This window comes from Dryas octopetala, chromosome 4 (assembly GCF_963921425.1).
Source record: "Dryas octopetala chromosome 4, drDryOcto1.1, whole genome shotgun sequence".
In the NCBI taxonomy this organism is placed as follows: Eukaryota; Viridiplantae; Streptophyta; class Magnoliopsida; order Rosales; family Rosaceae; genus Dryas; species Dryas octopetala.
This window is the reverse complement of record NC_141369.1, coordinates 26413088-26436865: the sequence shown is the minus strand read 5'-3', so window position 1 is coordinate 26436865 and position 23778 is coordinate 26413088. Positions and strand designations below refer to the sequence as shown.

Genomic DNA, 23778 nt, shown 5'->3' with positions numbered 1-23778 from the left:
GCTATTTGTACACCAATAAATTTCTTTTTGCACACCTTTACTGGAAAAAAAAAAAAAAAAAATTCAAGAAAAAAGACCATTTAGCCCTCCCCTCACCCACACACCCCATCCCCATCTCCCCCCCCATACACACCCCATCTCTATCCCCCCCCCCCCCGTACACACCCCATCCATCCCCCCCCGGCACACACCCCACCGTCGAAGCCCACCCCCAACCTCCCAATCCCTCCTCTCCCTCCTCCCTGCATGCACCACCGCCCAAGCAGACAACCAAAAATTAAAAAGAAAAAAAAATTGCAGTGAGTTCGGCGGACCAGTGCCGAACCCGGTGGTTTCGTTCGACAGGTACCCGCCGAATGGAATAGGATTGTTCGGTGGGTACCTACCGAATGAAACCACCGGGTTCGGCACTGGTCTGCCGAACCCGCTGCAATTTTTTTGTGGGTGTGGGTGTGGGTGTGGGTGGCTGGCCAGTAAGGGGTGTTATGGGGAGTGATAGCCGGCATCTGGGGAGTATTTTCCGACCGGTGGGGTGACTGGTGGTGGCCGGATGAGGGAGAGGAAAGGAGAGAGAGTGGGGCGGGCCGGAGCTGGGGTTGGGGTTGGGGTTGGGGTTGGGTTTCTGGGAGAGAGAAAGATGAGGGGATGAGGGGATGAGGGTGTGGTGATCGGCGGGGTAAGAGGGAAGGAGAGAGTGTGGGTTGGGCCGGGGCTGGGGTGGTCGACGGGTGGTTACTCACAGGGGTGGGGTGTGTGTGCCGGAGAGAGGAGAGGTGGGGATGGGGTGTGTGGGTGAGGGGGGGGGGGGGAGATGGGGATGAGGTGTGTGATTTTTGGGTGTGTGTGTGTGTGTTTTTTTTTTCTGTTTAGGAAGGGTGTGCAAAAAGAAAAAAAAGGTGTGCATATAGCAGCACTCTTTTTTTTTTTTGTCGAAATAGCAGTACAACGGCTTTCATTTATAATAAAACTATCTGTAATTCTGTATGTACGTGCCAATTAGTTCCCAAATTAACCTCTCAAACCTTATTTTATTTTTAAATAAACAGATAAATAAATAAGGGAAATATATAATGTTCTTTAAGTAGAAGTTCAAAATGAGAAAGAAAAATAAGTACAAGTCCATCTTGCCCAAAAGTTAAGTTGTAGAACAACAATTTTATTGAACGCTCTACGGTTGTAAATGTCACCTCATCCCTGCATCTACATCCTAAAATATGCATTTATAACATAAAATATGTCATCTGCAATTTAAAAAAATACATCTACAACTTAAAATCTACAGATACAGATGAAGGATACATCTGCATTCATCGAGCTCTCGGCAAGAGTACCGAGCGCTCGGTGTGCCGAGCCCTTAACATCCTGCCGAGTGCTCAATAGTTTGTTTCTAACCTCCAAGCACGCTCATGCGGATAGATTGAGTTTTAGCTAAATTTTCTATTTAGGTGAATTTTCACTTTAAAATTTTCAAAAACTGAATTCGAAAATAATTTATTAAAATATATATGCTATTGTCATTTGGCAATTGGAAGCTGCTCCTAAGTTCTAACGCACGTACGCATACTTTGGGATTGCGGTGTGGTCCAAAAAAGCGGCTTTATTTCACAATTTTTAATGATATGAGTGGTAAAATAAACTTATAAACCAAAGCTACTTATCTTAAGATTTGGAGGTCTGGAGCAGCACTTTTAAGAGTTAATAACTTAATATTGCTGGTTTTAGGCTTTAGCTCAATTTACTCGGATCATTCACCAAAGTCAACTAAATCGGTGCATCTCAGTGGTTGGATCTTCATGATTTTCCTTCACTTTAAATGTTTAATGTTGGCCCACCCCACCCTCACCCTCTTCATATGTTTCGAATTAAGTTGGATGCCTTCCAACAAGCTCTCAATTCTCACTGGGTTACTTTATTATTTTATGCAGTTTCCAAATTAATTCACACAAAATTTTCACAACTAATTAATCCAAGGTTAATAAATAATTTTTTAACAATTATACCCGGCCTTCATAAAAATTACAAAAGAAATCTACACTCACTCTAAACATTTAAATATATTTCTTTTAGATAAATCATAATCCTAGAAACACAAACTCTTATCCTAATTTTTTTCAATATCATATATATCTTGCCAATTATGTCAAGCATTGATGATTAATATTTGCATATGATTAATTAATAATGTGCTTTAATTAATTTGTTTGATTGTTACAATGGACATGCAAGCCATGTAATCACCACGTACTTATCATCATCTATATTAATTTCCTTGGCGACTAAGACTCTTAATTTATGCATGCTTTTGAGCATGCATCTTTCGTTTTGCCTTTTATGTGGAAGATTTAAAAGGGAAGACCTATAACAGCAGAAAGCTAAGCAAAAGCAATCTAAAGATGATATATATATACACACACTCTTACACGAGACAAAAGCTAAGTAAAAGGTGGCATGAGAAAATGATAAACGAAGCTTCTCTAGCAGTGATGTGCAGTACTAGTGAGTCAAAAGTATCATTTATCTTCCACAGCTTGCTAGAAAAGATATTAAAAGCCGTTGATAACGAATATTAGAAAAGATAAAAAGCATTAACGATGGAGAGATTCTTCGGTGGAATAATTGTATCACATGTAAGGTGCAATCTCCAATAATATATTGATACGTATTTCTATTTTAAATAAAGTTAAATAGAACAATTGAGATGATGCCAGTCTGCAATGACATTTTTTGTCACTCTTATTTTTCATTAAAATTACAAGATATTCTTAAAAAAAAAATAAAAAAGAAGTTTCTAGCTCATCGTTTTTTTGAAGGGAAGGAGTCTGAGTCGTCTGACCCAGCCTCATGGACTCCGGCGGCCCATTCTCACCGACGGAAACTCAACCTCATCCTCCAGCGACCTGAACACAAGAATTGAGAGTATGAATCCCATTGAGCTTTATCTCCATGGCTCTACGCCAAGATTGAGATCAATGAAAACCCAGAGAAAAGGGAAGGAGATAGAGAACAATGGGCTGATATGAGGGTTTAAGCAGAAAAAAACATATAGAAGGAATCTAAAAATAACATTTTTAAAATATTAAAAAATATTATTTATTATTTTCCTTTCTGGGTGTGATTTTCTGATCTTCACTACTGAATTTTGGCTTGAAATATTTAGCGAAGCTCTCCCATCCGCCTCTCACAGTGTACGAATACACAGAGAAGAAAAGGAAGAGATGGTGAGAGAGAGAATACAAAAAGCTTTGGGTTTGGATCAAAACCGTACCTTTTGGTATCTTTCTCTCACTCTTTCTTCTTTTTTATTTTTTTTTAAGAATATCTTATAATTTTAATGAAAAATAAGAGTGACAAAAAATGTCATTGCAGACGTGGCATCATCTTAGTTGTTCTATTTGTTTGGATGGCCAGCATTAGAAGCCTGGTATAAACGGGCAGGGAAAAACCAGGTAGAGGATCCTGGTCCCCTGTATATATACATATCTATCCTCTCTGACTATATTTTTCTTTAATTTGGAAAGAAAAAATAATAAATACAAAAACCATCATGTTAAACAAAACTCTGATCAGTGGCCAAAAAAAAAAAAAACTCTGATCAGTAGAATAACGAGGGCCATTTTTTTTTTTAAAAAAGAACTAAATTAGAAAAAAAATTAAAAAAAATGACATGAATAACATGATACAATCCCCACATGCATGCCGACATACGGGTTGCATACCTGATCACATGCTTAGAAGTCGGAACACAAGCTAAATGAATGAATGAACCAACCAACCATCCAATTAAAGAAATTAGTTAATGTTCTAAGTTAGTAAGTTTCCATTCTTAATTCGAACATAAAAATGCATAAAATCCAGCCAGCACCAATTGGTATTGACTAAGGAAATAAATTATTAAATTCTAAGCGGATATATATATATATATATACAAATCTCATATATGGGTCCTTAATTAATTAATTCAACAGACAGAATTTGACCAGAGCCATGATGCATATTTGAGAAGTAATTGCATCAACCATGTGGGAGCTTCCTCGCTCATATAATTCATTTAAGTAGTGGAATCACGACACTCACTTAATTCTTATATATATATATATATATATATATCAATTATTTATTACGAATATATATTGCCATAATATCATACTTTTTTATCAACAGAGCCATGACAACTTTACAAAAGTTTTAAGAGCTAAGTTGGTATTTCTTTAGATTATTAGGGTTGTTATGCTAAGCTCAAGTAATATAAAAAGAATTAAAGTTTTAATTCAAAAATAAAATATCCCAAATTAAAGTGGTCTATTTATTCATTAAATTTAAGGTCACAACTTAATTATTTATTCCTATTAACGGATATGAGGGTCGAGTGCTCTATTTTTGATGATTCGTCTTGGACTCAAAATTTCAAGACCAACCTTAAATAAATCAATAAAAAAATGATTTTTTATAATTAATAAGAGGAAAGGATAAAGAGTCCATTGTGCAACTTTGAATTTTTGTATATAGACGATGTAGTCAAAATTCAAAAGTATTGATTCTTTTCCACGAAGATGCATGTATATACAGTTGCTTTTGCATCAATTCTCACATTCTTGGTAGAAACTGTGAGTCTGTGACTACGATCGAGAGCCAAGAGGCACCTAATTCTATGGTACCACTCGGTCGATATATCTATAAGAATCTTTACCTGTATATATACTTGAATATTAATATATAAGTACATATAATTAATAGATAAAGTAAAATATATTATAAAGAAGACTTGATAAGGAACTAGGTACCACAAACTAGTTATCAATGTAGTGATATTTTTTCTGTTACATTAAAGGAGCGAAGTTAGAATCATTCTCTTCTAATAAAAGGAAAAAAAGAGAAACCACATGTCAAGTAGACAGTGAGAGGAGCTAAATGCTAATTGTACGCTAACGTTAAAGTTGTAGAATAATTCATTAAGAATGATCAAATTTTAAATGAATTTTATCTCATCTTATTTTAGAACGATATATATATGTGTTTTTTGTAAGATTTTCCTGAAATAGAAACAGGAAAGAACACATAGAATTATAGAAACAAACATAACCAACAAGACAAGCGAGGCAAAACAGCCCAACTATTGATCATCAGAGGAAGGTGAGAGGAGTAGAGGACAAAGGCGTTTACTTGAGTCAGCCATAATTGATATTTGAATCTTATCTATTTTATTATAGGACGATATATATATATATATGTGTGTTTTTTTTATATGAAGATATATATGTAAGATTTCACTAAAATAGAACTAGGAAAGAACATGTAGAAACAAACATAACCAACAAGACAAGTGAGCCAAAACAGCCCACCTATCGATCATCAGAGGAAGGATAGAGGAGTAGAGGACAAAGGCGTTTACTTGAGTCAGCCATATTTGATATGTGGATTGGTTGCTTTGGATCGAGCTAGTAGCTACTCTCCTTAGTCTCCTCATATAATCCATAAATTAAGACAAGCCCACCCGCCGTGGGAGGTCATTTTGTCTCAAAACATGACGTACATGGTGAAAACATATATATATAAAAGAAGAATCCTCAACATCCTCTCATGTCTGTCATATAGTCCTGATAGAACTAGGCTAGGCCTAATTGCCCCAATCCATTTTGATTTCATGCCTAAACAAAGTATTTGGGAACCTACAAACAGAGATTAAATTAAGTGAAATCATTCACAATATTTCACATGTATCCTGTGAATTCAGCCAAAAAAGAAGTTCAAAGCATCACATATTTGCTTTTCATGTGAAATTTAGTAAAGTCGTGAGTTTTAGTTCATTAGATTCCAAAATTAGAATCATAGTTAGTAATATATGGGACGGCAAAAATAAGTACATGTATCATTCGAATTATTTGCTTTAAAAATGCAGTAAAAAATTCAGCTATAATATATTTTTTTATTTTAAAATTATAATATTTTTTAAAAGTATGCAAATAATACGTAAAATATATAAAATAATATGTGAGAATACCAAAATAATACGTGTTTAGTACGTGAATGAATGAATGATACACGTATAATTGAATGATATGTGTATTATATGTTTGAATTAAAAAGTACATATATTTTTCAGTATTTTTTTCATAAATACATATGTACATGTATAATACGCGAATTTACTAACTATAATTAGAAGGCATAAATCACTTATTCCTTTAAATATCAGTTGAGGACATACATTACTAAAGATCATGCAATAGAGTGATTCATCTTTATTTAATTTTTAAATTAAGAAGGGAAGATGCGAACTTGAGATTTCTTCTGACAAAAAAAAAAAAAAATTCTAGCAGCCCAATAGCTAGCTGGCGAGGGCTTCATCTCTATCTTAAGTATGCAGAAATATTTAATTTATAATCAAAACATACAAACGACCAAATCAAATTAATGACCATAATTGCTCCCACTAAATTTAATTAGATATGCCCAGCTGAATGTACTCAGCCTTCTCAATCAGCATCAACATTGCATATATAATTTGAAAGTATTTATAATCATTTTTGAGTGAGTTACCACAACTCAGCAACATTCATGACCATTAACTATAGGAACATTTGCAAACTGGGTACCAAACTCAAAGTCACATATTTCAGATGTCAGAAAGAACACAAAAGAGGAATATACAGAGAATTGATGTCAAACAATCAATCATCAAAGCTACTTAACCAAATCTGATTAGAGCAAGATGAATTACAACTTTCAAATTAAGAGGTTGCACTAACAAGTATGAGGGCAATTTTCCAGCCTGATCAATGAAAGTTAAAATCCACACTACCAGTTATGAAAGTCTCACATATCATGATCAAATGGTTGTATCAGAGGTATTACAATATGCTCAAGTAACACACTATGCTTGAGGTGTTACAATACAACGGTGTCCCATTGCATATAAGTTATGGGACACCCAAATTTACGGACAAGCCAATTTTGCCCTTTTGAGGAATCTAACACTAGCACAATTATTTATGCTATGACTAAAAAAATGATTTGATCTATTCAATTAGGAACCTTATTCTTCCCATCAACATCTTCATCAAGATAACATTGTAAACATGTGTTAACTCTATAGTCAGCCACTTACTTCATGTGATGTAGTCATTGGTTGAAGCTGCACAATTCTTTTACCCTAAATCCAAACTCTTTTTCATGGACTCATAAACCATATAAGTAATACTTGCAGATGGAACTACTTTAAGGAGATTAGGAAATATTCCTTTGTAGAATCCCCTTAGTCCTTCATGTTGGAAGGTCCTCCTGAATACATCAGCCATTCCCTTATAAGCAGTTTCATTATTAAACCGCTGGGCTTGCATTCTGAAAACAAATAGCAGAAATCGTATCAGTTGAAAGACACTAACAAAAAATAAACATCATAAAAATCGATGCACCAAGCAGGATATCGATATTTCCACAATGCACCTTGTCCTGACAACCTGCAATGGGTAAACACATGTTGCTCCAAGAGCTCCTGATACTGTCCCACATCCCAATTGTACAAGAGGACCGGGTTCTACAAAATAATTTAATATTACAGCATATAACATAATGGCGGAATTGGGGCAAAACACAATAAACATAGAGCCGAAAAGTGATGAGGAAAAGTAAGCTAATTTAAAAATAAAATCCTTACCACCGTCATGCAGCATATATTTCTTGGACATATCTTTCAAGGTTTCATAAGAAGCAAGATCAATGCCAGCATAAGGGACAATCCCAAGAAGAGATGGAACAAGGCCCCTATAAAATGCCCGGGGTCCCTCCTGAACCCATATTTCTCTAGACAGAGTTCCAAGACTTGGAATTTTTCCACCTTCACCAGCATGAGTTTGTATTCGTGTTTTAACAAGATCCATGGGATAAATAGCAGCTTGTGCCACCGCACCTGCTAAACCACCGGAAACAAGGCGAGTTGTAGTGCCAATATTAGCTTTATCTTCTTCACCATTAGCATGGACAATAAAAGTTTTCAGCATTTCATAAGTATAGAACCTGATGGCACTTTCAGGAGCCACCTTCAAGACATTTAAACCATTTCCGCGAAAAAAGCCCATTAATCCCCCTTCTCTCCATATCTCCCTTATTGCTGGCACAATACGAGCTTGTTTTGTTTGTACTTGCAAAACAACCTTTAAACGATCAAGAGGAGCAGTAGCTGTACGTGATGTTGCTCCTGCTACTGCCCCAGCAATCAAATATCTACTTGCATGGACATGCTTACTGATGACCTCTGGGATAACAGTCTGCTCCCCAATATCAACAAGGCATACCCTTTCCAAATAATGATAAATATTCTCTATTGTTGCCTCGTGCGGGTAAAGCAGAAGAAAATCTCTCCATTCTTCAAATGTTATGACACCATTATTATCCTTGTCAACACGCTCAACAAAACAAGCAAGTTCCTCATCATCAATTTCAATCCCTGCAAAAGAAGGGCTGGTGTGGCTTATAGAATGAAAACAAGTCACCAAAGGAAAATCATTTTTGTGACAAAGGCTTTTAGTTTAAGGTATAAGATAAGTTTATAGGGAAAAAAACACTGATAAACTTATACAAACACACAAAAATCTAAATGATTTACAGGCTTGTCTTCACATCTTTGAACATTTAACAAGGCACAATGATTAAAAGTGAAAGACGCAGTCGTGAAAGTATGAAAGATATAGTAAAAGTGAAAGAGTAGTAGAGTCAGCTGTGTGGATATACCTGCCCTTACAAGTGCATCCCAGAGCTCTTCAGGCAGAATGCAACCATTATGTTCAACATCTATTGCTTGGAAGATGCAGTAGAGCTCAAGCTCTTTATCGTCCATGTAGCGCTTAAACTCTTCGTAATCAACACGGCCATCTTGATTGGCATCGCAGACATTTAACAAGTCCTTGGCATACTTGTACTCGGAGGGTATCTGGAGAGCAGAAAGGCCGGCCTCAATCAGGGCATAGTCCAAATAGCCAACATTTGCAGTGTCAAAGAAGTTAAAAAGACTACGAATTCTGAGCTCCCTCTGTTCCTTGGTCTCTCCGAGAGCCAAAAGCACATGATCCATGGACACAGGACCGCATTTCTTGACGGGATTGCAACCGTTTGATCGGCGTGCTTTTTCCTTGCCTGTCATTGCCTCCTCCATTGGCATAACACTAGACTACACTACGTGCTTGAATTGAATCTCTGGCTGATGGAAAACTTAAATTCTGATCCCAACAAAAAGCAAAAAGAAAAAAAAAATGGAAAACTTAATTACACAATATACACATATGAAATTATGAATATATAATTAGTCCACGGCTGAATAAATCCTCAATCTTGTAAGTTGTAACCAAGAAAAATCATCAAAATCTTAGGAGCGGTGAAATGCGATTCAGTTGCACAAGGAGGAGGAGGAGGAAAATTCGGATTTCGTGGAATTGAAAACAAAAAATTACATAAATATAAGTATATAAAAATGAAGGAAGATTTAGGTCTAGAAAGAAATTTAACGCGAAAAAGACTGCGAATTACCGAGTAGACAGGGAGGAATTTTCAATGCAAAGGCGAAGGCCCGACGTCGAATGTGATAATCGACCAGAGCTCATTGCTCTTCAGTTTGAGAAGGCTGGGGATCGTCAGCCATATCAGAAAAGAAGAAGCTGCCAATCACCACCACACTCTCTCACATAAGAATTTGTTTGGTGTACAGTGTACTGAAAAATTCTACTTTTCTTTTTCGCTAATCGAAATAAAAATAAAAATGTGATTGAATCAATCGGACACAGAAGGTTGCAAATGCAGAGGCAGACGAGGATATAGGATTTTATTTTATTTTGTTTATTCTCTTTTTTAATTTCCTTGGTATCCATTGTAGCGTGTGTTTTGCTTTTGCGTTCGTTTTTTAAAATTTAAAGTATTATAAGTTATAACCACGGAATCTGAGGCCTGTACAACGGCCCATCACTATATGGACCCAACTTAATTACGGCTTCTGAGCCCAACCCAACCCAACCCAATTCATTTCAACTTCACGCTTCACCGACTATATTGTCATATACATTCATTCACGCTCCACTTCCAACTGCGAAGGACACTAAACGTCGACGTGGGTAAAATTATATTTTTCGTAGGCTGCGTGGAAAAAGATAAACAAGCAATGCAAAAGGCCCAAGACCATGAAAACAAATATAAACAATCAAAAGATGACAAGTAAAGGACACTGTCGAAGCATTCCGACATTCTACATTACCATTTACCAAGCAGCAAATATAATTTACAAAACATGACTCAGATGACCATACATTAAAAACAACATCACAATAAAGCATCATTGTCGGAGCTGAACCCTTGCTTCTTCAAATGCTGCCTTGGCTGCACTTCGTTTTACTTCCCTCTGATGACAAAGTTCCATTGCTGCCTCTGCTTTCTGAGCTGCAGCCTGCAACCTTTTTTCACACTCAAGCATGTCCTTAGATGTCTCACTTACTCGAGTCTTTAGCTTTGACCTCTCAGCCTCAGAAAGAGACAGCTGATTCTCAATTTGATGAAGAATTTCCCTGACTCGAGAAACCTCCTTACGAAGCAACAGAAGGCGATCATCAGAGGTTGTTAAAGCATTCACCATATCCGCATGGGTGCGGGAAACATCATCCAACCTATCTACCTCATTATGGTACCACTTGATGAGCTCTTGGGAGGAGAGGTCATTGTCAATCGACTGTTCTAGTTCAGCAAGCGATGATGCACAACCAATGAACTTCCTTACCCGATCAGAAAAAGGTTTATAGTTAACTGAGAGATGGTCCAAAGCAGCAAAAGTGCTATCTGCTGCCCATGTCATGGACTCATGCTTAAGTGGATCCATTGACTCAAGAAGAGTGAGCAGCAGATTTTGAATAGGCAAAGCTGCTTGCTCAAGTGCCTCCGCAATCGTTCCTGTTACAACACTACCTTGTGATGGACCCAAAAGATTTTTCAGGCCTGAAAGCTCGAAAAGTACACCACTCAAAGGCTGAGCATCATCCTGATTAGAATTTTGTGGTGATGAGTGGGAATCAGAATTTGAGGGACTATGAGGTAGGTCAATCATGACTTCAGAATGAGATTCATCTGTCTCCTTTGGAACGTAAATAGGATCAAGTGAGGGGAAAACACCTATTAAAAAATTGAATGGAGTCAGAACCTAAAATGAAAAGTGAACAACAATAAAACAAATGGTACGTAAAATCATATTTGCAACAAAAAAGAGGCTTTGATGGAGGTACTGTTAAGCATCCAGAAGGAGGGAAAATAAGCCGACCCAACCAACCCAATTTATGAAACTCTAAAAATTGTTGGGTAAGATCTTTCCCCCAACGATAGGGAAAAAAAAAAAAGATCAAAATGACAATTTAGTAGTAGTAGCAGCAGGAGAATTATACAAAAAAGAAAAATCACAGAAGGAGAAAGTTGATTCTTGGAATTAAGTAAAACAAAGAAACATACAGTAAGATATATACCTCCAGTTAGTGTATCTCGAGCAGCAGAACTCTGCCTCTGAAATTCTATCTGTTGACGATGAATTTCAGCCGACATATATGTTTTCTGGGAAACTTGAGGTGCCTTCTCCATCATAGGATTCAATAAACATCCTTCTTGCAAGACTGGATCATGGAAATGATCCCTCAGCACAACTTGTAAATTTGAAAAATTTGTTGAGGATTCCATGTTTGAAGTATCATTATGTTCCTCTAATATCCCTATCAGAGTTTCCTCTTCGTTCTGTGATGGGCCAATAGGTAGAGGAAGTTGAGGGTTGTCTATCTCTGCTGACTTAAACGTGATCCTGCTTGGATGTTCAAGACTTGGTTCATCTATTTCATCCAAGTCATAGTTTACAGTGTCAATGGCTTGATGGCCAGTCAAAGAAGACTTGGGAGATGCGTCGTATCTGCTTTCATCTACATGAGCATTGGATGCGATATTTGGCTGAGTATCATACCATAGGAAGAAAGGGCAAGCGCCATGACCCTGTCCAAAAGACAGAAACCGATGCATCTCCATGTATCAGAAACACATAAAGCAAGCGAAAGTATGGCAAAGCCCAAAGCATCTCCATACATGAGTAGGAACCTCAAGACAATCTATCATGGCATGGGGGGAAAAGCATTTGGAATCGAACATGAGCCACTTACTTACATAGTTTGTCAAGCAAATGTACCCAAACAGACATGCAAACATAGGATGCAAGTCAAATCGCAAAGTGGATTGATCATATATAGGACGCAAGCATAAAAATTTATATGCACTATATATGTTGATCAATTAAATGCACATTATTGCCATCCGAATCATTTATAAAAAGAAAGGAATTTAGGACCCATATTATTATACAAATGTTTGTGGGTCATATAGTTGAATCGGAAATTTGGGGTCCTAAAAAATGAAAAAGCTGGACCATTTGACTTGTGTAAAGAAAAACAGTGCTATGAGTACTAATATACCTTTGTGATAGGGCAGACAAAGTAGAAACGAGGAGCATTTGAATTTGGTTGAGATGTGTCGAGCAGCAACCTACAGAGTCCGGCGCCGCAAGAACACATGGGATATTCGGAGCGAGTGGGAGGGGGTCCACTGGCAGCATCCTTGAGTTGATCATACCATTTAAAGAAGCGGCAATTGGTGGCAGGGCAAGCATAATAGATCCTGCCAGGGTTCTTGGAGGTTCGGGAGACCTTAGCAGTGCAAGGTCTGTGGCAATTACGGCATTCGATCTCTGGGAAATCGACTGCAAGGATGTTATTGTTAGGGGGAGGGGGGGCTTTGTAGATGTTGGGGCAATCTCTAAACCAATGACCTTGGTTTTTGCAGTGGAAGCATGTTGATGAAGTAGTGGCTTGCATTGTAGGATATGGGGTGGAGTAGCAACAGGCCTTGCTCCTCCTTCTGTCTACTCCTCTGGGCCTTCATTTTCCATTTTCAAACCCTCTAATTATGGGACTTCGTAGTTCGTACACCCCCCACCAAAGTAACCAGTTCGTCAGGTGCAAATCTGACGTGGAGAGACTTGCCAAACACGCTCTTTGTTTGGCCACACACTCGAGTCTCAACCAAAAAAACCACTCAAATCTGATGTCCAACTCGAAGACAAATTGATTTATCATGCTTTTCAGCGTATGACATAATTTATAACTTTACTTATTGATTTGGACTTAAATGAAAAAACATACATTCAATTTTGGCTTATTCACACACCATTGCCTCCTGTAAGATACATTTTTTTTCACTTTGCCCCCTGAAACTTAAATCATCTCAGTTTGCCACCTGAACTTCACACAGTTGTTGCAAAACACCATATGCCGTCAACTCTGTCAATTTTTCCGTTAAAAAAGCTGACGTGGCACCTATATGGCATGAGTGAGACCCTTTTTTAGTTATGTAAGATCCATGTGGACAAAAAAATTAATAAAAAATCATTTTTAAACTAAAAAATAATAAGATTCATGTCAATTTTTTTTGTCCACATGGATCTTACATAACTAGAAAAGGGTCTTACCCATGCTATATAGGTGCCACATCAGCTTTTTTAACGGAAAAATTGACAGAGTTGACGGCATAGGGTGTTTTGCAACAACTGTGTGAAGTGAAGTTCAGGTGGCAAACTGAGAGGATTTAAGTTTCAGGGGGCAAAGTGAAAAAAAGTATATCTTACAAGGGGTAATTGTATGAATAAGCCTTCAATTTTAGTGTGTCACCGCCACTGCTACTGCCACTGCCACTGCCACCGAGTAATATACTAACAGGGCCGTTAACAATAATGTAGTAGTGAATGGCATAAACCAATTTATGACAGTGAAAATGATTATCACTGTTTGACTAGTTAAAAAAAAAAAAAAAAAAAAAAAACCCTGAATACTTGACGTTAAAAATATGAAAAAAAAAAAAAAACATAATGTGGGCTTTATTTTTACAATTAGACCCATTTTTACAAAATTGTTCAATTTTTCAATTATACATTCATCTATTATTATTATATATTTATATATAGTGAATGAAGGTATAATTGATATTTTCAAATATTAGAAGGGATATATTTATTTTGAAAAAGTGTAATAAATGATTTCTAAAAAGAGAGAAAGCTAAACCCAAACCGGAAGGAGAGATTCATTTTTCTCTTTTGGGGGCATCAGAGTTTCATAGGCCAGGAAACTATTTTTATCTATGTACTTACCAAACGAGAGAATAAAATTAATTTCTCATTTTTAAATCTCTAAAAATTAAATCAAATTGGCCAAGAGAAATACAAGTAAAAACTCAAAACTTGCTATTAAAAGATTAGAAATTATTGAACCACAATAATTTTAGACGTTGACATTTTTTTTTTAAAGGAATTTTGGACGTTGACATTAAACAATGAACCATTATGGTTCCTGCATTATCAAAATTAACATTAGTTTAAAACGAAAACAGTTACCATCCTTTTATTCAAACAGATATGAGAGCTGATCATTATTGCTGTTTTGTTGTCACATTTTCAGTTGTGGATATTAAAGAGCTCGAATCACCCCCCCCCCCCCCCCCTCCCTTCTTTGTTCAAAAGCCGGAGAACAAAGAAAGAACGACTTGTTTTTAATTGGTGAAACTGAAACAACTGTGGCTAGTTCTTAAATCATAATAATAATAGTAGTAATCATCATCATCATCGTCGCAATGATATGGTAAGAGGAATGAGAATCCAAAGAGACTACGCAAATTAATGGAATTAAAAAAAATTGAAATGAGAAGGAGAGGCGTAGAGCGGTAGAGGTTACCTTGCTTTTGGTTTGTATATATATGTATTTAATTAATTAATAGTATTCCTTAATTAAAAAAGAGCCCATTAATTATTAGGTACTGACAAATTTTTTTATTACTTAAACACACCCAAAGTCTTATAATTTTTTTTCGGGCCACCTTCTATATATCTGGGTGTTCTTGTTCTCGTTTGTATCATACTCTTTCTCTCTCCCTTTATCTATCTTTTCTCCTCTGTCCATAGTGGTCCCTCCAATTAATTGAACTGGTTCATATATCTACAATTTCAACTTTTTTTTGGTAACCTCTACAATTTCAGTTAAAAAGTTCAAAATCCTAAACCAAAAAGCATTTATTTCAAGTCTTTTTTTTCTTTAGTTTCTTTTCTAACATCCTTAACATAATTGAAACTAGAGTATCATAAAATACTCATATTAAGTGTTCAATTCCACTGAAACTACAAGTTGCAGTTTCATAAATTGAGCTAAAAAAAAAAAGCAAGAACTCATATCAAGTGTTCTACACCACTGAAATTGCAGTTTTAAAAACTGTAGGTGAAATTGTAGTTTTAGAAACTGAAACTACAAGTTGCAGTTTCATAAATTGAGCTAAACAAAAAAATCAAGAACGTACTCATATCAAGTGTTCTATACCACTAAAACTGCAGCTAGCTTCGCTAATCTCTGAGCGTTGTTATAATGAGAAATTTGTCATGTTCTTTGGCTTTGAAGGGTGGGATAGAGTGGAGTGAAGCTAATTGACCTAGATATTATAATAAAGTGACATAATTGTTAAATATTATAAATAGGTGTATTACATATTACAAACAATAAGTAAAAGTGTAGCCCAGAGTAATTAATTCATTAAAAAATTATATTTAAATCAATAAAATATTTTAATATAAATTTTCTTTTTCGATAAAGTCAATGAATTTTGAAATTATATCTCAATTTTGTCACTAAATTCAATATACTTGATGATCATGTATTTTGGTGTATTAAAAAATATCAATTTGCTCATCTATTATTTTTCAAAATCTGAAAAACTAAATCTTAAACTGTTTTGCTGCGTAGCAGACTAGTAGTGAAACACAAATTTAATATAAATCTAAATCTGAATAATAATATATGTTTCTTATTCTATTGTAATTTATATTTTTTCATTTTAATCAATAGTAACTAAATTGAAATTATAAAAATTTACATTAATTTAAAATATAATTATAAAATTTTTTATTGATTTATTTGTAATTAACCTTTCTTTAATCGCTCTCAGTATCAGTAGGAGCAATGTCAACATAGCTGATAGCTGGCTGGGCGGGATTGTAACCCCACAAGCCCAAGCTTTGATTGAATCTCTCTCTCTCTCTCTGTCTGACTAATATTCTTTGTTGAATGCTTTATATGCATAAAAAGATATATTCTTGTTGTATACGTAGGACATTGTATATTTGTGTAAATTTTGCAGTCAAGCTGGCCGGGCTGCTATCGATTGCTGTTGTCCTTCTTTCTCTTGTGGGCTGTTGTTTTTGTACTACTTACGAGTCAAGTCTATCACTACTGTAATTTGCAAATCTGTTACAGCCAAGATGCCCTGTATTGCTGTACACGACACAAAAATAAAACCCCTCTCAAGTCTCAACTTGCAGTGCCAGACAACTATTATTCTGCTTTACAGCCCACACAAAAAACAGTAAATTATATATATATTTTTTAAATAAACAAATAAGTACACACAGACTGACAGACACACACTCCCTCTCTCTTCCCCTCCTCTTATGTTCATATTTATTCTCCCCCACCTTCAAAATCAACTTTTGCTTGCTTGCATGGGTTTTTCTCTGTCTCTTTGAACCATCAAAAGAATATAAAGGGCTTTAATTTCCATTCAATTTTATTGTGGGTCTACTATATATATTTTGATGAAGTTGAATTGGGTGGTTTGGTAGAGGGGGGAGTAGTAGTGTTGTCGGCGCAAGGTCACTTTCTGTCGGCATTGTCTGTATCCAACGATGATATACACTCTGCATTTCCCATTAATTTAATCAAAAGTACAACGGAGATAGATGCTATTCGGCTTCTGTTTTTGTTTACATTTTGATTTCGACCTGCCTACTCATGCCTTGTCTTTATAATTATATCAACTGCAACTCTTGATCATAACTGGGTTTCTTTGCTTTGATGTCTACATATCCTTTTTAGTTCTCACTTTTATTTGGGTTTCTTTTCTTGCTGACTATCTTTGATTTGCTTGCTGGGGTTTTACCACAAACTCAAGTATTCGATTCACCTTCCACGTGGGAATGTGTTATGTGGGTGAATTTTCATTTGGGTGACAATTGTATTGGGAGGCTCATTCCTGTTGTCATCGGCAAATGAAGCTCAAGTTTTTAGACATCCGCCTGGCTTACCTCTCTTGGAGCACAGGTTTGAAGTTTTCAGATAATATTCTATTAATACCATTTCTATCCATGTTAATCCAATACATTGTTGCACAGTTTGCAAACTGTACTGCAATTCTATTGTATTTGGATGTATTTTATTTAATTTAACTGCAATTTGAAAATCTTCTGCCCTCTAGTCACTAGTCAGATACTTTGCAGTTCCATCGCTTTGAACTTTCCAGCTGTGATTCGCTTATTCTAAGTCACTGCTTTGTGGCTGGTTTAATTCCATTGAGAATGTTTTCAAAAAAATTTGGCACCTATGATTCTCAATCCCAGGGTTACAACTTGCTGCCCAACTTGTTTTATAGACAGATAACCTTATGGTGGACAAATAATAGAAAAAAAAGAAGAAGAAGAAAAGAAAATAGATATCTAATGGATATAAATGTCACTTGCTTTCTATGCATGCCTTCCCCTAGATTATGATCTTCTGCTTTTGGATCCTCTGTATTCCAGGTTCAATGTATGATAATTCTTTTTACAATAATACTACCCCGCATAGTTGAAGTGGTTCCCATACCAAATGTCAGCGTCTCTTGCAGCAATATTAGGAGGTGCTGCAGGAGCCATGGCATTGGTGGGGATAATTACCATACTTATATGGTTCTGCCTATCTCGCAATAGGAGTGTTTCAAGAACTTCTGAGACGGGTTCTTCTGATCCATCTGTTCAAGGTAACTACCACATCATATATGTTTCTTAGAGGAAACAAATTCAGTGTAATTATGAAAATAGCAACCATTTAATTATCTGTTATGATTACTTACAGTGGGAAGACAAGCTGGGGTTGAGTTGTCAATACGAGAAGCAAGGTGTTTTCAGATGGAAGAATTGTCTCTGGCCACAAAAAATTTCAGTGATAAAAATTTGATTGGGGAAGGAAAATTTGGGGAGGTATATATGGGTTTTCTTCACGACGGGATGCTTGTAGCCATCAAAAAGCGACCTGGAACACCTAGTCGGGAATTTATCAATGAGGTAATTATTTCACTTTTCTCCTTCCCAAAGAAAAACAAGGGGAATAAGCAAAACAAAAGAAAAATACTAGTGAAGTCTTCGAAGTAGATTTACAAGATCTCTTGACAATGCAATTCCAGTTTTCTTTGGGGTTTGTTAATTCTCACAGCATCCAAGTATTATTTTTTATTTTGAGTTTGTTTTGAAGCGTCATAGAGTTTGTGTTATTTGCTTCACATTGACTAGTTGAGTTGGACACTTAACATTGTTTTTCAATCTGTTGTTGAATTTGCTTCCCATTTATAAATTAGGTCACCTGGATTACTTGATTTTAGTTTGCATAGAATATGGTATTGAAATATAAAACCACAAACTGAAGAAAGCATTTCTCCATCCAATTGGGGTCAGAATGTTGGTTAATCCCTTGTCAAAAACTCAACCTAGGTCATGTACTCTCTTCCCTGTTGTGAATCACACAATATTGGAAAACAGTTTCATTTAAGCCCACTCAACAAATCCTTTATCCAGTTATCCAGAGAGCTTGGAGTTCACCACCAAAAAGCAAACACAAAAAACTCTTTGACAAGTTCTGGTGGTAAATTGTGAATGTGTTTTTCTTTGGGAACGTGTTTCTTCCTTAGCAACTTTTCTTATTTGTGTTTTTTTGTACTAAACATTGTCTCAAGGGATGATCTAACTGGATTGTATATTGTATCAGGTACAGTATCTCTCACCTATTCAGCATCGGAATATTGTTACTCTCTTGGGCTACTGCCAGGAAAATAATCTACAGTTTCTTGTGTATGAGTATATTCATAGTGGAAGTGTTTCCAGTCACTTGTATGGTAACTCTCTATCCATCACCATTTTTTATTTTATGAGAAAAAAGATAAATCTCTACTCTTCATATAAGCGTTTCTTTAAATTTCTTGTGATATCCATGTCAAATCTTGTACATGCAGTAGTGTAACTTTGTAGAAAATCCTTCCATTATCTTGTTCTTACCTTAAATATTTCTGCAATTTCTGCAACTATAATACTTTTAACTTGAGCATATGGAATTTTTTAAATTTCCTTTTGCAGGCACTGGTCAGCATTCACGTGAAAAGCTAGAATTCAAGAATCGACTACCAATAGCTATAGGGGCGGCTAAAGGTGATCCTCTGCAAAATCAGTGAGCATTTGTGGCTTTCCTGGTTTCAGGTTTTCTTCTCTTTAGATAAAATATCCGAATATCAGTGTTGGTCCCTCAAAATTATTTTGTAAGCTACTGTAAGACTTTCAATTTTGTTTCTAAAGTTACTACTTATTATGTGAAAAGTGTTGAAGCAATGCTCTCCTATTTATGAACACTCATTCATCTTCTCTATTTTCAGGTTTGGCTCATCTTCACTCTTTGAGTCCCCGTCTGGTACATAAGGATTTTAAAACGGCCAATGTTCTTGTTGATGAAAATTTCATAGCTAAGGTGGCAGATGCAGGAATTCGCAATTTCCTGGGAAGAGTTGATATTGCAGGCCCATCTTCTCAAGTGACTGCTGATGAGATATTCCTTGCTCCAGAGTATTACTCTTTATCTTCCTTTTTTCTTTTTCGTTTTTCTCAGGGGAGGGTGGAGGGTGATGGTGTTGAAGGTTATCAAACTTTTGGTTCTCCGTGTTACATATAATTGTTTAAGTGGTGGCTAAGGTTAGTTATCATTTTAACCAGATTTCCATTCACTTGTGCAGGGTGAGAGAGTTCAGACGATTTTCTGAAAAAAGTGATGTATATAGTTTTGGTGTATTTCTTCTGGAGTTAGCAAGTGGGAGAGAAGCAGCAAAATTGGTGTCTTCTGACTCGAATCAGAACCTGGTTGAATGGGTATGTTGTTGTCTTCAGAAAGTGCTAGTGCAGTGTTGATGTGGCTAGTCATATGATCCTATACATGCAATTTATTTGCTTTTATTGGCTTCTCTAGATCATTAGTGAAGGACCAGGTTTTTGTGTGTGGGTTGGTAGCTGGTATGCTTGCACTTGTTGGGAGTGAAGTTCTTAACAATCTTAAACTAAAGTTGTTTTAATTGCTTCTTCTTGAATAAAGGTGCAAAATATCCAAGATAATAGCAATATTTCCAGCATCATTGATCCGAGATTGGGGAGTAGCTTCACAGATGAAGCTATGGAATCGTTCATACAGTTAATAATCAGATGTGTGGAAGCCTCAAGTGAGAGGCGACCAGCCATGAGCTATGTGGTAATGGAACTAGATCGGATACTTGAGAAAGAGATGAGCTTGACAACTATCATGGGGGAAGGGACCTCTACTGTGATTCCGGGAAGTCAGTTATTTAGAGCAACAAATTAAAAAGACATTGTGTGTATCTGCAATTCTGCATCCAAACTGTTGAAAGTGTGATATTTGTGAAATACTTTATTTTTATTCTTTTGAAAAGGAAATTGTTTTACGTTTTTTTTTTTTTTTTGGAAAAATCAGAGAAGAAGAGATTCAGCTGTTTGATAAGTGTATAAAGAACAGCTGCATTATTTTTTGATTTTTTGTTCTCTTGATAAATGTATGAGAAATCTTGTTGTAAACCATTATTTGTTGCCAATACTAAATTGGAGGTTTGGGGTGTGATTTTAGTTACATTTGTGTTTCTTTGTTTGTCTTGGAAATGAAGTGGTATAAGACTTGGAAATTGGAATGGTTGTAACTTGTAAGTTGTGAGGAGCAAGCAGTTTGTGTATTTCAGAATTTCTTTTAAGGGGTTCAACCTCACTGTCTCACTGGCTTCACTGCCACTGGAATGTGGATGGGCTTGGGGGGTTATGCTTATGAGTTCTCTTTGACTTATGCTTCTTCATCAATCGCCAATTAGATTTTCTTAGGCTACTCAGTAGCAGCAATTAGGAAAAGGAAAGCAAGGTTTTCCTTTACTTTGCCTGTGTCCGTCAATTCCCGAGAAATTGTCATTTATTCATTCATTCTATTATAAATTTGTAATTGTAATATAATGCCGCACTGTCTGTCTCTGAAATCATCATCGTCATCACCAGCAGCTGCTGCTGGTCCCAATTTCCAGTCTCATCGTCCCGGCTCCAAATCCCAAGGTATGAAAGAACGGCTGGCTTTGTTTTGCTTTGGTGCTTCATTTACTCAATAATATTTGTGTATGATTGCTTGGGTTGAGCCTTGAAGAATGAATTGAATTTGGTATTATTTATTCATTTGGGGGAATTTACTTTAGGAACATCAACGGAGGGCACCCCCAGCGCCACCGCCAGTTCGGGCGGTCTGCAGTCACCCTCCGTGATTCTGACTAGCGAGTACACCCTCGCCATCCAAAGCAATTCCTACAATGAGATTTGGTCTAAGATTCACGTCGTCCAGCATGACCAAGACGGTGAGGTGGAGGAAGTGGAGGAGGAGAACCAGCAGCACCGGCAGCAGCTGCTGTTGGGCCAAGTGCTTCAGCCCAACCGAGAGTGCGTCCAAGAGGCCCTTGGCCACGCCAAGCCCAACACACTCACTCGTCTCGTCTCCGAATACTTGGAGCAGAGCGAGAAGACCACCCATCTCTGCCTGCTCCTCCACGGGAGCGTGTATCGAGCCCGTGACCTCTATGCCCCTCTCCATCAACTCCTCGACGACGTTTTTGAGTCCCTCGAGTCTCAGAGTCAGAGCCTGAACCTGAGCCAATCCCAGTGCAGCCAGGCCTTGGACGTCTTCCTCCTGTTCGACCGCCACGACAACCCCTTCCCTTCCCCTGACTCCCACAACTTCAACGACATGCGCCGCTGCTTCTCCCAGCTCAAGCAGCAGCTCGACCGCCGCCTCCGCACCTCCCGCTCCCGAATCCGCCTCCTTCGCCGCGCCTCTGTTGGTTCCGCCATGTGCTTCATTGGCACTGCCGTCGGAGTCGTCGTGTCCGCCGCAGCCATCACTGTCCACGCCCTCGCTGCCCTTGTTCTTTGCACTGCATTCCCAGCTCCTTACAGGAGGATGACTGAGAAGGAGGTTGCCCATATGAAGCAACTTGATGCTGCGGCCATGGGCGCTTGTGTCCTCAACAATGATCTCGACACCATTGACCGCCTCGTTGCCCGTCTGCACACCGCCGTGGACGGCGACAAGCTTCTCATTCGGCTGGGATTGGAGAGGGGAAGGGACAAGCATCCCATTCAGGAGGTGGTCAAACAGCTGCGCAAGAACCACCTCAATTTCCTGCACCTGCTCAACGAACTTGAGGAACATATATGCCTCTGCTTTAACACGGTCAACAGGGCCAGATCGCTGCTTCTACAAGAGATCTGTAGACTCAAGTAAGTTAAATTACTACTTACTAGTATGTATTAGTATTACTGTATTACTTACCAATACCATTTCTCTTGGCACTTGGCAGCAATCTCCAACCACTGCAGGCAGAGGCAGGGAGCCCACTTAGCAGCTGATTCTCACAAAAGTTTCGTTTACAAATTACAATCCAGGCTTTGGCTGAATTCAACTGTTATGATTATCAAGGTTGGTTATCATCTTGTTTGTATCACCCAAATTCCATCTGCATCAACTATCAGTCTATCAACCTGCCTGCCTGTTTTCAAGTTTTGTTTTTTATTTTTTATGCTTAAAGACTGACTATATGCTGTAACAATCTCTCTACACTCTGGAGGTTGGTTTTGCCATGTGAATTCAGAGATGTCAGTTGTTTATAGAGCAATATTATAGACTCTGTCTGTGTTATTCTAGTTTTGACAATTGTGATGCCAGAGTCTTGTATCTGCATCCGCAATCATCCTGATCACTTATATAGTGTGTGTTGTTGGTGTGTCAAATTAAGATATATTCAATGTTCACCATGCCATGCTAGTGCATCCTATTCCTTGTGAGGCTGTGGGAATTTTCACTATGTATGCTCACTTTATTATGCCAATCTGAATTTGTTTTTGTTTTCTGTCTCAAGTTGAATGTTATCAGAGGGAAATGTCAACGTTTCCAGGATCTTTGATCAAGCCAGTCATCAAGTAATAGCAGAGAGCTGACCTGGAATAAGCTGTTGCAATGCAAGTATGGAACTCAATTGGATACTTGAGTGAAAGAGATGAGGCTTCACACAAGAGTTCATTTGGACCCTTCTGTTTATAAGGAGGAACACAAAAGGAACTTGGTTTCCTCAAAGAATTTGGTTCTAAGTTTATGTGACTTACCAGTTTCAACTTTAATCTCAAAATTTAACTCATACCTTCTCTTGTGTTCAGCTGGGTGGACGCTTTTTCAAGATCTATTACAAACAAGAGAAGTTATGAGTTGATGTAATTAGCCCAATTGAAGCATCCGATTGTTGGGTGCTAGTGTCATAGATCTTGAAAAGAATGACACATATTGAAGCTAATATTTTATAGTCTAATAATTTTAGCTCTTGTTGATATAAACAAATTAATTTATATATTTCTAGAAAAAAAAAGCACATATTAATATTAACCATAGATCAAATCTAAAAACATAGATATTGATACATAATAGGAAGCCAATGACCATTTGATGTAATAGAAAATTAGGATTAAATACCAAATATCAATAGTTTTTTAGTAAAGCAGCAAGACACTAATTTTTTTTAGTTTAGGTACTAACCTAG

General features: G+C 37.0%; 4 protein-coding genes across 6 annotated transcripts; 2 read left to right on the top strand and 2 right to left on the bottom strand.

Moving 5' to 3' along the window:
* Positions 1-6777: 6777 nt before the first annotated feature.
* Positions 6778-9786, bottom strand: LOC147289023 (calcium-dependent mitochondrial ATP-magnesium/phosphate carrier protein 2-like). Of its 3 annotated transcripts, none has more exons than XM_086240265.1 (5): positions 9520-9785; positions 8728-9212; positions 7655-8443; positions 7444-7534; positions 6778-7338 (listed from the first exon to the last, which is right to left on the bottom strand). In XM_086240265.1, the coding sequence occupies exons 2-5, from the start codon at positions 9152-9154 to the stop codon at positions 7146-7148; spliced, it is 1500 nt and encodes a 499-aa protein (XP_086096391.1). In that variant the 5' UTR covers positions 9155-9212; positions 9520-9785; the 3' UTR covers positions 6778-7145. The 3 variants fall into 3 exon arrangements, with proteins under 3 accessions (XP_086096391.1, XP_086096392.1, XP_086096393.1); XM_086240267.1 differs by having other exon boundaries at positions 7168-7338; positions 7458-7534; positions 9520-9786; XM_086240266.1 differs by having other exon boundaries at positions 8728-9786.
* A 402-nt stretch (positions 9787-10188) lies between these two features.
* Positions 10189-12990, bottom strand: LOC147289022 (GRF zinc finger / Zinc knuckle protein). Its single transcript, XM_086241941.1, has 3 exons — positions 12471-12990; positions 11487-11997; positions 10189-11142 (listed from the first exon to the last, which is right to left on the bottom strand). The coding sequence occupies exons 1-3, from the start codon at positions 12867-12869 to the stop codon at positions 10316-10318; spliced, it is 1737 nt and encodes a 578-aa protein (XP_086098067.1). The 5' UTR covers positions 12870-12990; the 3' UTR covers positions 10189-10315.
* Positions 12991-16347: 3357 nt separating this feature from the next.
* LOC147289021 (Protein kinase superfamily protein) lies at positions 16348-20788 on the top strand. Its single transcript, XM_086240205.1, has 8 exons — positions 16348-17186; positions 17663-17880; positions 17976-18184; positions 18882-19008; positions 19247-19318; positions 19540-19726; positions 19894-20026; positions 20247-20788. Exons 2-8 carry the CDS (start codon positions 17730-17732, stop codon positions 20508-20510), a joined length of 1143 nt encoding a protein of 380 aa, XP_086096331.1. The 5' UTR covers positions 16348-17186; positions 17663-17729; the 3' UTR covers positions 20511-20788.
* A 155-nt stretch (positions 20789-20943) lies between these two features.
* On the top strand, positions 20944-23511 carry LOC147289020 (transmembrane protein, putative (DUF677)). The gene is made up of 4 exons (XM_086241953.1): positions 20944-21256; positions 21394-22468; positions 22549-22667; positions 23107-23511. The coding sequence occupies exons 1-3, from the start codon at positions 21160-21162 to the stop codon at positions 22595-22597; spliced, it is 1221 nt and encodes a 406-aa protein (XP_086098079.1). The 5' UTR covers positions 20944-21159; the 3' UTR covers positions 22598-22667; positions 23107-23511.
* Positions 23512-23778: the final 267 nt, after the last annotated feature.